Raw genomic sequence first — 15,622 nt, 5'->3', positions numbered from 1 at the left:
ACCTCAAGTTATGTCAATCACACTTGAACACTGCCTCCGAAACTTTCGTCCGTCAAAAAAAAAATCGGATCGGGTTGGATTTTCTGCGTTTTTCGCATCCGTAACAAGCATTTGAATGGTGTTTTGACAGTTTAGAGCCACAGAATGACGGATAGGAAAAAACTCATGCGAAAATTTCGGATTCAGTGTGCAAGGACCTTTAGGCCGAGTTTTTGTCCAGCGAAAGTCCAAGTGGATGCATTTGAAAACGACACATTTTCCATCCATCCATTTTGAGTGCAACCTGGACACGCCAGTGAGAGTTGGGATAATGTACTAATAAAATGATCGTGACAGAAGAAAAGCATGAGAATATTATTATGGATGGTCTCCGAGTATCGTCTCAGTACGCTTTTATGATGATATGCGCAGTAAGATAATTTTAGCGTTTCAGAGGCTTCATTGTGGATGAGCAACTTTTGGAAAATGCTTAAAAATGCAAGTGTGGACCGAGAACATTTGAAAGAAAAACACGTAGCCTTTGATTAGCCCAACGTTCACCATCTCAACACAAACAGGTGTGCTGTGGCATTTTCCTGATGGTGTTGAAAGCCCTTCTTGACCTTGACTGCAGTGTCATTGACATGATTATTTATTTATTTAGAGCCTATTCAAGTAAAAGCATCTTAAAACCCGAACTCCTAAATAAATGCTCTTGCCAGAGCCACAGTCTCACCAGCCATAATATCAATGAAGCCAGGAAGGACAGGGCAAACAAACACTGCACTTTAAAGGGGACATATTCTTCATCTAGGGATGGGTCATGACTAATTTACTAGCCATCCAACAACCAGCTAGTTTATCTAGATTTTATTTATATAGGATCTGTCAGAAATAAATTTCTGATTATTATCAGTGTTGAAAACAGTTGTGCTGCTTCATTTTTATTTTTTTATTTTTTGTGCAAACCGAGATACTTTTTTTGTAGGATTCTTTGATTAATAGAAAGTAAAAAAAAAACACCCTTTGTTTCAAATGGAAATCTTTGTAACATTATAAATGACAATTTTTTTTCATCAGTTTAATGCATCCTTGCAGAATAAAAGTATCAATTGCTCCAAAAAAAAAGTTTTTCATTAGCATTTTCCAGCTTTTCATTGTTGAACCGAGTGCGACTTCAAAAAGAAAAGATTTCAAGTTTCCATTGACTAGAAATTTGGATCGCACACTGAAAAAAGGAAAAGCTGCACGGCATGAAATGACAAAATGCCAAGCGGAGGATATTTAATATAATAAATTAATGCAAAGCAGGATTGGACTTTTGAAATGAGCGCGTTTACACAATAAATGATTCACAATACACAATGAATAGATTGAAGCGTAATTATTACTTTCGGTACGGCAAATGTTGCATCATTCATCTCAGATGATGTTTTAATTACTGTGCAATGTGTGCATCCAGTGATTGCCTCATCTGTGAAGGATGCGTGCAAAACTGCATTAGAATTTGGACAGAACATTGTGTCTCTCCATGCAACGCAAGGTTTCTGCCTGACATTGGAACAGTTGGTTGCCTGAAATGCCTTTAAATGCTGCCAAGATGGGTTTTGGAACAGAACTTGTGTTTACATAGTACATCAGTATCTTATTTTCTTTTTAAATAAGACCCTTTAGAAAAACATGAGATCCTTCAGTGATGTTTAGTGTCTGCTTGGCAGCCATTCTTTTCCTTCAGCACTGCAGAAATGGGTTTAAATGAAGAAAACAAGACCTATCGAATTGTGGAACACGTCTTTGGTAAATCGTATGGACTCGTCTATAATTTATTATCATCACATTACATCACAATCTGTGTAATATCGTCAAACTTAGCACATTCTCAGAGAAAATTATGCTGTTTTGTCACGTGATTTTCCCATTTTCCACTAGATATTTTCCTCTACATCTCATCAGCAATTTCGATTTTGGCACGCTCTGCAGCAGCCGACCACTAAAGAGCGAATGTATCGTCTATCGGCCCAACCCTACGCTGAATATTTGCGTTTCATTAGGATGTTAGCCCTAATGAAGCGCTCTTTAATGCCACAAAGCCATGATCTCTGATGTGTCTGTCGAGCGCTGAGCCTCAGACGAGCCAGTAATGAGCTGGCGTTCATACTTTTTCTCTGTCCATACCTCATTAACATTTCCACTTGTGTGTCCTTCCTGCTGTTGACACCGAAAGGAGGATGAGACGAGAGAGAGGGAGAGGGAAAGGACAGATTGTTCCAGAAGCGCTGAGATGGCAGTGGGGTGAGGAACATGACAGAAGTTCATGTGGGAATGAGGTAACAGCTGTAGACAAATGAAGGAGAGCGTGATGATTTGAAGAGAAGAGAAAACTGTACGTTTTTCAGATGAGAGTTAATGTTGTCCATTGTGTTTTTGTCAAGAGAGCATTATGGGAATGTGTTTAGAAGTGAATTAGCCAAACAAGTCATTCTAATGTACAGCATGAAATGGATATTTCACCCAAAAATTCTGTCATTAATTACTCGCCCTCATGCCGTTCCAAACCCGTAAGACTTCTGAGAGTCTGACATCAATCTGTGAGCTTTCTGTTCCTCCATAAATAGCTAATGTCCCATTGTTTTGACTTGATGAAATCAATCGTTTTAAAATGGCATTGCAAAAGTATGGTAATGCTGACCGACAGACATAATTATTGCCATATCAGATAACGTGGAATCTATAACTTGGCAAGGCTATTTACAGGCAAAGTAGTAGCTTGTTTAGAGATTGGCATTGTTACCAACATAGACATTGTCAGTGAATCTGATGCTATGCAAAGTATGTCGATTTGTGTTTTATTACTGTCACTTTCCCTTTTTGCTTGCGAACTCTTTTCAGTTCATGGTTCAGTTGTTGTGGCTCCAAGCTACAAGTAGTGGCCTGACCTTCTTTCCATTATTTATGGATATGACACATTATATGCTCACCATTGTGGTTGAGGGTGAGACAAAAACACGGTTTGGAAGATGGTTTTATGATATGCTGATGTGCTCCTTTTTCTATTTTTTTTCTTTTCTTTTGTTTTATTTTAACCAAAAAAAAGTTACCTGTGAAGCTAATGTGTTGCTAATGTGTGACCATGGACGACAAAACCAGTCACATGGGTCAATTTCTTGAAATTGAGATTTATACATCACATGAAAGCTGAAAAAATAAGCTTCCCATTGATGTATGGTTTGTTAGGATAGGACAATATACAACTATTCGAAAATCTGGAATCTGAGGGTGCAAAAAAATCGAAACATTGAGAAAATCTCCTTTAAATTTGTCCATTTATGTTCACGATTTTGCTGCATTCACTCAAAAGTAAATGTTTTATATATTTACAGTTGGAAATTTACAAAATATCTTCATGGAACATGATTTTTACTTAATATCCTCATGATTTTTGGTATAAAAGAAAAATCAATAATTTTGACCCATACAATGTATTGTTGGCTATTGCCACAAATATACCCGTGCGACATGTGACTGGTTTTGTGATCCAGGGTCACATATGGTTTCATGTCGAGTCCTGAGCATTGTCCGTGTGTTTCAGGTACGTGAACACTCTCCTGAAGTTGGTGCCGCAGGTGCTACAGCTACAGGAACAGTTACGAGACGCCGTACAGAATGGAGACATGGAGACGTCACACGGCATCTGTCGAATCGCCGTCTCTCTAGGAGAGAATCATTCAAGGTACAAATACGCACAATAGGTGAAGAAAATGTAATTTGAGCACCAGTAGAAAAGGTGAAACATTTTCTAAAAACAAATTGATAGGGCTGTTAATTTATTGTGTTAATTGGATGTTATTAATTATAAAACAAAAAAAAACTGACCTGTAAAAACCTGAATAAAAATATTTTCTAACATTATAAATGTCTTTATTGTCACTGTTGATCAATTTAATGCATCCCTGCTGAATAAAAGTAAAAAAAGAAAAACATCTTACTGTCCACAGAAATATAATGTATATAATCGGGGCTTGACATTAACTTTTTTGCTCACCAGCTACTGTGGCTTGTGGTTTTCCAAAGTAACTAGCAATTTTGACATCGTACCATAGGGGAAAACTGCCATATAGATATTATTTGGCAGCAGGAATATTAGGCTGCTGTCACTTTAAGACCTGATGTACAGACCTATTATACTATTATTTTCTTTCTCAACTGTTTACGTTCACTTAAAACAGATACTCAAAACTGACTGTGTTTATGTGAATACTCACCAAGAATGGTATTTTGACATTATTTTGTGTGTATTTGACTGTTAAAGCGCAATAAGCAGCGAAAAACAACTTAATTTAGTATTTAGAGGCGACTTTGTTCACACACTTTGGGTGTGAGCACAAAATCTGCAGGAATGAGTAAAATTATGAGCAATACGCTCAATTCCATGCCGAAATTCAAGCCCTGTAACACCAAGAACATTCATCTGGAGCAAATGAACCAAGTGAGTGAAGGGAGGCGGGTTTGTGTGTCAGCTCGCTGTCGGAGAGATGAGAGAGAGAGAGAGAAAGCGCAGCTGGTATCGTGTAACTGTGGAAAATGAGTATTAGAAGCGTTTCAGTATCAATATGTATCGAAAAATCTATATTTTTGTCAACACTACATTGCACTGTTTATTATGTCTTTTTAAAAGACTACAATTGGAAGAAAAAAAATATATAGAGAGAGTTGTGGAAGGCCTATACTTCATGTTAAACATAACTATATAGCCTACTGAAACAGCAAAGACAACGTCGGCAGTATTGACGGCAAAATAGGCTACAGAATATTTCGTTCTGTATTGACAGGTGCAATATTTGAAAATCGAAAATTATTTATTATTATTTTTTTAAATTACATTTATATCTGCATTTATGTCAAAACTTAGAGACTTTCAAACATCAAAATGTCATTTATTAATATGTATTCGTGTCAAAATGACACATAAACAATTTTTCCTATTCTATTTTGCCTGGAAAAGTTTCCAACACGCTTGCTTGTCGCGTGAAAAATAGGCGTCAGTTTTCGAGCCGCGCCTGAGACGTGCGTGTCTCACAGGCGGTGTGCAAGCTCTAACCTGTTAACATGGGAGCCGAAATAAAAACGGACACGCCACGCAGCCAGTGTGTAGCTGGCCTCACACACCACTGCCGAAATCAGTCAGTTAACGGTGTTAATGTCAAGCCCTGTATATAATATTGTCTGATACTGGTATGGTCAATATATCGTGTAATGATAAAGATTTTCCAGGTATGAAGCAGTGCTGGTGTGATGAAGGTCTCTTCTCCTCTTTTCTGTCAGAGCTCTGTTGGAGCAGGTGGAGCACTGGCAGAGTTTTTTGGCACTGGTGAATATGATCATGTTCTGCACGGGCATCCCCGGACACTACCCCGTCAACGAGACCACCAGCTCTCTCACACTCACCTTCTGGTACACACTACAGGTGAGCCTCACTGCTGAGATCTGTTCAGGACCTCAGTGGTGAGCAGGTGCACAGATTAATTAGAGCCTTTTTCCCTCAAATCCAGCACTTGTTGATGATAGTGATGATAAATGTTGTCCAAATTAAAGTCTTACGGTCACACAGAAGCAGAATATAATGTCAGTTCAGGACTTGCTACTGAATTGTGAATGACTTTGACTTCAGTTACCTGTCCATACTGACATTATTTAAGCCAGTTCAGTCTACTATTGTATGTACACAAGTTTAAAGTCGCACCTGTTAGAAAACACACTGTTCATTATTTGTAATGTGTTGTCTATACTAGTGTCTTTAGTGTTTGTTTGTGTGTAAATCTGCAGTAGTGATGATGGAGAGTGGCTGTTAGAGACATTGAACCGTCCTTCACACAGTATCTGTTCACCTGTGCTGTGTGTGTTTACTGCAGTGTGTGTCGTCACGTGTTGAATATTCAGGAATGTCCTTTGCCTGTGTCCTTGCCTGTCTTAACAGTCTGCATTGGCTGAGTATTTTATGTATATGTTTAAAGGCTTAAATCCAGTAGCAAAACTATTAGTTTATGGATGTTCCATTTAATTTCTCCATAGAGAAATAGAATATTAACAATTTATAAACTTTTCAGTTAGGCATGTGCCGGTATCAAATTTTCATGCTGCGATTAATTGATTGAGCTTTTATCACGGTATACGGTATTATCACGATATTTTAATTGCTATAATTATTAAAGGTTAAAAATTAACAAATTAAATTAAATACAATTTGGTTTTCATTATAATAAATTGTGACACAAGTAAAAATATAATACAAATGTAATATAGTGCACATATTTAGCAAAATACTCCTCTCTATAGCTATTTTTTCTAGTCAACTAATGTGTTTGGTCATTAAATGGCTTTCCTGAGGTAAATGTAACGTTCTGTGACATAATTGTTCACCTGCAGTTTTATTGACCTCTTTCCGTGGTTGAAAAACACTGATTGATCGATATTATGTATGAGGCATAAATACATTTCGGTAAGTTGTACTGTATCTTTAAATAAAAAGTAACAGATGATCGGTTTACTTGAACTGAGGCGCTACAGCGATCGGTCACGTCACATTTAAAGCACCAAAACGGTATTTATTGTCTGAATTTCGTAATAAAATGGACAGAACATGAGAGCTGAGAATTTTTTTCATATCAAAAGTAACCTGCTCTGTCTAGTCTGTCGGTGTCAGTGTCCTCTTTGCTCCGTGATTTTTCTCTGCGTGAGAAAATGGATGTGTGGCGCGAGAGCATGTGAAAAGTGTCGATTGCGTGAGTCTGAATGCGTAGAGTTGACAGTCCTGCTTTTAGAAGGGGGATAAATCGTCGGCAGCGTTCCTCTTTCCGCCATGCTTCTTCTCCATGTGAGGATTGTTTACATTAACTAGAGTGCGCACGTGTTTCGCGCAGCAAATACGCAGTGTTTGTTTAAGCGGTTGATGGAAAATAAGCTAATGCGCGTCCTAAAAATCTAAATTCTGATTTATTATTTTTCACGGTATTTTGAAGTGCCCGCGATAACAATATCGTGCATATTCATTACCGCGATTTATCGCATTACCGACTACCGGCACATGTCTATTTTCAGTACAAACCTGCCATGCTCTCTGAGGTTAAAACACAAGTCAGTGTGATTTCATCACAAATTTTAACACTGCCAATTTTTTCAACAGTGACCACCTAATTGCATGAAGCATTGCATATTATTATTATTATTATTATTATTTATTTATTTATTTTTAAATTATATTTTATTTAGCTCCAGCATCCCAGCGACCCTACAAAAGACAAGTGGTTGGGATAATGGATGTATGGATTATTATTGCTTTATATAAAATATTTATTTATTTTATATTTTGATTTATATTTTTTATTCTATGAAATATAATAATTACTTTATACAAATAAAATATAATTATTACTAATATTAATTGGTTATCGTATTAGTCAAGGCCCCGATATACTCATGGCAAAGTTCTTTTTCGTTCTTCGCATAGGGGTAAACAATATATAAATCTGTGCTGCTGCACATTTTCCTCTCAATAACAAAATAAACACAACAAAATTGAGAAAACGGCAAGCTTTTTTATTTTTTATAATAAAGGATAAGATAAGCATCTGATCTTAGCAACATTTGCACAAGCTCTGCAATTCGGCACTCTAGTAAAGTCACGTCACGTTTACTTATAATAGCACTTTATATGATAGATGGCTTAAAATCAAGCAGCTTTACCATATTAAACATGAAAAACAGTGTCAGTGTCTCGTTTCATCAGAAGTACAACTTCATTTTCTACCGTAAAGCAAATCTATTTAAAAATAAATTAAATTAAACTCAAATCAACATTTAAATTATTTATTTGACTAAGTAGCTGTGTGATAAGTGATTCTGACTCACTGGCTGTATTCTTCCTTGCTTTATCATTAGTTAAGTGTTTATTTGTTGATGTTTGGCCATGTGTTTCAGGATGACATCATGTCGTTTGAGGCAGAGAAGCAGGCCGTGTATCTGCAGGTCTACAGGCCCGTGTATTTCCAGCTCGTAGACGTTTTGCTGCACAAAGCGCAGTTCCCCACGGACGAGGAGTATGCGTCCTGGTCATCAGACGAGAAGGAGCAGTTCAGGATCTACAGGTGTGTGTGTGTGAGAGTGTGTGTGAGAGTGTGTGTGAGAGTGTGTGTGAGAGATTAATTTTCTCATGAGCCTGTTGTAAAAATTTCTTCTACACTCAGCAGTTCCCTGTTGGATTTGCTGAATTGGCACAGTAGACAATGTTGCTTTTCTTACTGGGAATGTGCAAAATGAAATATTAAAATACACAAATATTACAATTTAAAATGTATTTAAATATTTCATATTTAATTAAATATTTAATAACACTTTATTATTAAAATATTGAATATGTGTGGCTAAAACTCTTTGATTTAATTGTCTTAAAAAACGAATATCAACACAAAGCGAGTGAAGGGTTGATAAAATAAAGCATTTCTGTGATGTTTGACTCTTTTAGGGTGGATATATCTGACACACTGATGTACGTCTACGAGATGCTGGGAGCCGAATTACTCAGTAACCTGTACGACAAACTCGGGCGACTCCTCACCAACACAGAACAAACCCCATCATGGCAGGTCAGAAGATAATGGATTCAGTTTTCATTGTTTTTGATGTTTCATTAAACAAAGAAAGGAAAGAGGCGAACTTTTGTGCACAAGTAATTAAAATAAACTGAAACTGATATGGCTTAGTGCGATTAGAAATTGGCAAAGACTGATTTCATTAAATAAATATATATGCTTCTTGTTTCATTGTGAAGCTCGGCTCTGTGTTCTTTTACACGAGAGCGTCTCATGATCTGGTGCTTTCAGCTTCTCAGAGCGGCTCGGTTAAAAAAACAAATGTGGCTCTGCATAAAACACGTCAAATGCGGCTTGGGTCACTTATGAATGCGCCAACCATCTTCCCAAACTTGTAATGAGAAGCTCTTTTAAAGTGGATGTTGTCAACTTAAGAGAAGATGATTTAAGGGTTCCCTGCCTTTTTCCGCCAAAATAAAAGCTTGTTGGTTTAACATTTGAAAGTGAAGAAATTAAAAGTATAAAATTAATATGAATATTTATTTTATAAATTGTACAAATATTAGAATTAAATAAGTATTAGTACTGTAAAATTAAATTATTATAATAGAAGTATTACAATAATTAACAATAATATTTATTATTCTGGTTAACATTTTAATTTAGTAATAATAATATAATTATTATTATTTTACAGTCATATTGATAAATAATCACAGAATTGCCTATAATTGCATATAATTAAAACTTGTGCAGCCCTATAAACAAAGATAGCAAACCAAAAAAAAAAAAAAACTGTATAAATTGTAATCGCAATTTTTATCAGAAAAACGCAATTAGATTTTCCAACCCAAATCTTGCAACCCTACATGGGTTTTTTTAACAGGAATGTGTCTGTTATGTTCCAGCATACAGAAGCACTGCTGTACGGATTCCAGTCCATCGCCGAAACGATAGATGTGAACTACTCTGATGTCATCCCAGGACTCATCGGCCTCATTCCACGAATCAACATAAACAACGTCCAGCTGGCCGACACCGTCATGTTCACAATCGGTGTGTGTGCTTGCATATCGGCGCTCCTGTAACATTAAAAAGTCGTTGTGCCATTTCTGTGTTTTAGGAAATTATCATTTGCCATCTGAAGCAATTTAGACTGATTTCACACACTTTGGTCAAGACCAGACAATTACACATAATTACTTTCCCACACAGACTCTCAGTTTTATGTTCCAGCCGAGATATTTACCCATTACGTGTCTCCCTGTAGGAGCGTTGGCGGAGTGGTTGGCGGATCATCCGGTGATGCTGAGCAGCGTTCTGCCACTGGTTTTGCAGGCATTGGGCAATCCAGACCTGTCTGTTTCCAGCGTCTCCACACTAAAGAAGATCTGCAGAGAGTGCAAATACGACCTGCCCCCGTACGCTGCCAATATAGTCGCTGTGTCGCAGGTATTACATGCTCTAATGATGATACTAACACATAAGAGACACGTTTAAACAGTTTTTCTCCTCTAAATGTCTTGTTTTTTTTTTTCTTCTTGTATGCAGGAAGTGCTTATTAAACAGATTCACAAGGTGAGTTTGTATTTATTTTGATGATTTGATGAGCATTTGGTTTTGCTCAGATAAAGCTGATTTCATAGAGCTGTAAATGTAAATTTTTCGATTATGGTCAACCGTTTTGAAATCAAAATCTACTTTGCGTAGTATCCTGATCAGGGGCTACACAAAGCGTCAAATGGTTTATTGATCAACATTTTGAAGCGTTGATCATTGTAGCCAATCAGAGACATATATGTTGAGCACGTGAACGCAATGGCCAATCAGAGGTGTTTAAGAATCTGTTCCACAGTGCTCAAAATACTAAGGGGAAACGCTGGTGTCATCACATTTCTAAAATTTCAGTTCTGACTTGGTATCGAAGTCAGTACTTTTGACAGCACTAGTTTATGCACTGATATATCAATACATACGACAACACTAACATAAGCCAATTTCAATTTGTACTTTTGACAGCACTAGTTTATACACTGATATATCAATACGTACGACAACACTAACATAAACCAATTTCAATTTGTATGTAAAGTATGTATTTAAGTCAGAGATGCATGATTTATTTTGAGATTGAATGGGTTTGTTCTGTATGGACATATGTTAAAAAAATTCAGCAAATCCCTGGGCATAATTGTTTATCAATCATGAAATATGGTTGGCAGTGATTTTTGGCACTTCACACAGCTTTTCCACTTTCAGTGAGGCCAAAAACAATACATGAAGCCGGAAATGCATCACACCTGGTATTACACCTGTTCCTATTGTCAATCTCTCTCTTTCTCTCTAGACGAGCCAGTGCATGTGGTTGATGCAGGCTCTGGGGTTTCTGTTGTCAGCACTGCCGGTGGAGGAGATCTTGAGGAACCTACAATCTCTGATCACTCCGTACATCCAGCAACTGGAGAAACTAGCAGAAGAGACGGTGAGACATCTGACTGCTCGCCCTTAGTCCTCTCAGTCCTCTGGGTTTGTTTATCCGTGTGTTCGTTTGGCTCGGTCGCGTGTGAACAGACCCTGTGTCTGCGTGTGTGTGTCATAGGATGGAACATTTCTCAGCAGGAACAGATTGGCATTACTCTGGGCGCTGGAAGAGTAAACTGCAGGAGAAATCCGCTTAATGTTACTGAGAGTCCTGCATTGATTTATACTAAAGGGATAGTTCACCCAAAAATGCACAAATGAAGATATTTTTTATGAAATTTGGGAGCTTTTTGTCCCTTCATTGACAGAACAGGGACAGAGATCTCTCAGATTTCATCAAAAAGATCTTTATTTGTGTTCTGAAGATGAACGAAAGTCTTACGAATTTGGAATGACATGAGGATGAGTAATTAATGACAGAATTTTCATTTTTGGTTGAATTATCCCTTGAAGGAAGTGACATTTCAAGCACAATATTTGATCTATTTTTGCTGCACAAATAGAAGTGTTGCCAAAAAAAAACTGAAGCAGCATCAATGTAAAAACTGATAAAACAGCAGATCAGGGGACTGGCAGTAACTGTTGTATAATTTAAAATTATACCTATAATTGAAAATAACCTTCAAGCATTCTCTCTTTTACTGCCAAAACATCCTGGATGTAATGGACTAAGTGCTGTCCTTGTTTGTTTTGAAGTTTATACGTTGAAAAAGAGCAAAACATTTTCGTTAGTGATGCACCAAAATTTTGGCAACCAATCTGGTTTTGAGGGCCGAAGTCATTGACAGAAATGGTGACTTTAATTTAATTGTCATGTTTTATGAAATCACTCGATCAGTGTTTCAGCTGTGGAAAGATCAATAAAACAGCTTGTAAACAATATGTAACATTACATTAACCTCATGAAAAGCTATTAGCATTTTCCTAAATATGTATGCACAACATTATATTATAACTTGACCTATTGTCTTCATTATTTAATGTATGTTTGAATAAATGTCATGAATACAGTTTTTTATTACAGCCACTGTTTAAATGTGTATATTTAACAATGAATTAAAGGGTTAGTTCACCCAAAAATTTTAATTCTGTCATTAATTACTCGCCCTCATGTCGTTCCAAACCCGTAAGACTGAAGATATTTTTGATGAAATCTGAGAGCAACTTTCAAGGCCCAGAAAGGTAGTAAAGACATTGTTAAAATAGTCCATGTAACTACAGTGGTTCAACCTTAATATTATGAAGCGACAAGAATACTTTTTGTGCGAAAACCCCCCCAAAATAACGACATTATTCAACAATCAATGGAGGGACAGAAAGCTCTCAGATTTCATCAAAAATATCTTAATTTGTGTTCTGAAGATGAACGAAAGTTTTACTGGTTTGGAACGACATGAGCGTGAGTAATTAATGACAGAATTTTCATTTTTTGGGTGAACTAAAGGATTACTTCACTTCAGAATTTAAATTTCCTGATAATTCACTCATCCCCATGTCATCCAAGATGTTCATGTCTTTCTTTCTTCAGTCGAAAAGAAATAAAGGTTTTTGAGGAAAACATTCCAGGATATTTCTCTATATAGTGAACTTCAATGGGGTGCAACAGGTTGATGGTCCAAATTGCAGTTTCAGTGCATTTTAAAAGGGCTCTACATGATCCAAGCCAAGGACTAATGGTCTTTATCTAGCCAAACGATCAGTCATTTTCCAAAAAATAAAAATAATTATATTCTTCTTTTTTTTTAACCACAAGTGCTCATCTTGCACCAGCTCTGCGATGCGCTACACATTACGTAATCACGTTGGAAAGGTCACATCTTGGATGACATTGGGATGAGTAAATTATCAGGAAATTTTTATTCTGAAGTGAACTAATCCTTTAATATATCATTGACAAGTTGAAATAACTTTTCAATGATATATTAAGGGATTAGTTCATTTCAGAATAAAAATCTGAAAATTTGATAATCCTGATAATTTACTCATTATTATTGCTTATTGCATATTATTACTCTTGTGTGCAGTTTACAACTAATTTTTTATTTGGTGTTGATTGATTAATACATTTAAGTAATTGATCATTAAATAAACTTTAATTTCAGTTTTTGGCTAAAGGAAAACTTTTGGTGTTTCGATGAGAAATTAATTTTGGTGTATCACTATTTTTAATTTCTCTTAAGATATGACGGAAGGAATCAAACTATTTAATTAGTATTGCACTCTGCCGCATATCTACAGACAGCCTCAAAATGTGCAGCTTTTTCTTTTTTCAAAGTGTTTAGACTTATGATATTCATCTGGCCGAGATTAAAAAAAAAAAAAAAAAGAGCAAAAAAATCAATGTCTTCCATTGAAACTGAGGCCAGAATTTAACAATGGCTCACTTCAGTGAGCAACTAAAACACCCTAGCAACTACATTGCAGTGCCCTGGCAACCATATATACATCATAATCTATCTTCTAAATACTTTTGCATTGTATTTATTTTTCATCTCATCAAAATGCATGGAAATCTAAACTGATCTCACTCCTATTTCCTGTTCGGTTTCATATCTCGTCTCTCTCTAAATGCTGCATGTCTATTTTTGACTTTCATTTTCTAATATCTTTCCTCCCTGTCTGGTCCTTCCCAGAAAGACATTACATCAGCCTTAGTAAACAGGCTGTGATGGGGCGCTCACACAGCGCCCCCTGCTGGTCACAGACACTGAGTCTAGACACTCATCTCATGCATCGGCTCTGATGTTATTTTCAGACGGGGTTGTCAGTACATTGGCTAAAAATACCCAAAGTAAACAGGACCTCAGTGCACAGTTCTTCACATATTCTTTATAAAACATTCTGATATCTGATTGGATGAGCTGTTTGAAGCAGTTTAATAGACAACACATCTCTGACATCATATCAATTGAATTCTACATGAATGATTTTTACTATTAAACTTATTATCATGTACGTATTTTTTAGTATAATGTTATTCCAGGTTAACCTTTTGAAGGAAAGGTCATTTGTGCAATGATGCCTTTGTTAAATGTTTAATTGAGCATCTCTTTCCTTTTGTGCTTGTGTGCATGATGTCATAAAGGAAGTAAGACAGTGTAGCGACTCGCTCTGCCTCTCAGCCAATCACTGAGCTGTTGTCATGGAGCTAACAGCAGTAATTAGACTGTTGGCCTAATGGATGTTTAACGACTGTTTAATTACCGCTGATGTTCCCGGGAGTGCCGGTTCAGAGCGCACACGCCCACCCCACCCACCGGGTCTCGTTATTTTACATGATTCAAGGGATTTTTCTTGCTCGTTTCGTTAAATGTGTTGAAATGCTAATATGTGAAGTATAGCCACTCACAATTGATGTCATTATGCACAGTAGTCTTAAAGGTACACAACAAAAACATAAACATAACAAAAAACGGTCGGTTTAATCCAAAGTGTGATTGAGAGGAAAAATGGCCATGGATGTCTAAATAACGACTGATTTTCTTCATGAAATCTCGACAAAATATAAATTGTATGTGAAATCTTGCCCTTTTAAAATGAAAAGGCATATCGAATTACAATCTGACCCTGTTTTCTCTTTTCAGCCCAACCCCTCGAATAAACTGGCCATTATTCACATCCTCGGTCTGCTGTCCAATCTCTTCACCACGCTGGACATCACCAAACAGGAGGAGGAGTCAGGAGAGAACGCCCCGCCCATCAAATCAGCCCCGCCTCAGACCGGCCCAAACCCTGTAAGCACACCTGCTCTGCACGGTCACGCCGCAGCATGTGTTTCCGTGTGTCAGAGGTGGACTATAGTGTGTTCGTGTGTTTTAGGTGGTGGTGGTGCTCCAGCAAGTCTTTGCACTGATACAGACGGTCCTCAGTAAATGGCTGAACGACTCGCAGGTTGTGGAGGTGAGATTCATCTCAAGCTCCTTATTCTGCATCACCTTCAAATTTTACCATATTCATTACTCACTTTAAAAGCAGTATTTGTGTGCAGGACAGATGTAATTCTGCTCTCTCTCTCTCTCTCTCTCTCTCTCTCTCTCTCTCTCTCTCTCTCTCTCTCTCTCTCTCTCTCTCTCTCTCTCTCTCAGGCGGTGTGTGCCATCTTTGAGAAGTCTGTGAAAACTCTCCTGCACGATTTTGCCCCCATGGTGTCTCAGTTGAGTGCGATGTTGGGGCAGATGTACAGTACCATACCGCAGGCGTCTGCACTGGACTTAACCCGCCAGGTACACGACACACAATGACAAATGAATGTTTATACAGGCAGTAATGTTAGGGTTCCTGCGGGTCCTTAAAAGTTCAGTTTGATCAAGTTTAACAGTCTAAAATATCTTACACGGCATAAGAAAGTCTTAAATATAATTTTAAGAGATCTTAAATTCGGGGTCGTAAGTACAGGAATCACGATGACACGACGAATAATGTGATTATTAAAACTTCAAAGCAATGCTGTGTTCTGGGCTATATGCGCTCGGTGTGTGTGCGTAGCTACATATTGATGGTATTTTGACTAGCTGAGAATTCATGAAGAGCTTATAAAATGTGTAAAGGAGTCAAAACAGTGACAGGAATCCCTCCGT

General features: G+C 37.2%; 1 protein-coding gene across 2 annotated transcripts in view; it reads left to right on the top strand.

The window, feature by feature from the left end:
* The window catches only part of ipo13b (importin 13b), a 43,739-nt gene that overhangs the window by 19,290 nt on the left and 8,827 nt on the right, over positions 1 to 15,622 (top strand). For both annotated transcript variants that reach the window (XR_014603484.1, XM_084092108.1), the window contains exons 4-14: positions 3,569 to 3,709; positions 5,302 to 5,443; positions 7,954 to 8,120; positions 8,498 to 8,618; positions 9,473 to 9,620; positions 9,835 to 10,016; positions 10,116 to 10,142; positions 10,912 to 11,046; positions 14,630 to 14,779; positions 14,865 to 14,945; positions 15,131 to 15,268. Coding sequence is in view for 1 of the 2 variants with exons in the window: in XM_084092108.1 (XP_083948234.1) it covers positions 3,569 to 3,709; positions 5,302 to 5,443; positions 7,954 to 8,120; positions 8,498 to 8,618; positions 9,473 to 9,620; positions 9,835 to 10,016; positions 10,116 to 10,142; positions 10,912 to 11,046; positions 14,630 to 14,779; positions 14,865 to 14,945; positions 15,131 to 15,268 (1,432 nt within the window). In the remaining variant the exon portion in view is untranslated. The remainder of the gene's footprint in view (positions 1 to 3,568; positions 3,710 to 5,301; positions 5,444 to 7,953; positions 8,121 to 8,497; positions 8,619 to 9,472; positions 9,621 to 9,834; positions 10,017 to 10,115; positions 10,143 to 10,911; positions 11,047 to 14,629; positions 14,780 to 14,864; positions 14,946 to 15,130; positions 15,269 to 15,622) is intronic.

This window comes from Abramis brama (genome assembly GCF_963993115.1).
Source record: "Abramis brama genome assembly, chromosome: 18".
Classification (NCBI taxonomy): Eukaryota; Metazoa; Chordata; class Actinopteri; order Cypriniformes; family Leuciscidae; genus Abramis; species Abramis brama.
The sequence above is the reverse complement of the archived record's forward strand: the minus strand, read 5'-3'. Positions and strand labels throughout refer to the sequence as shown.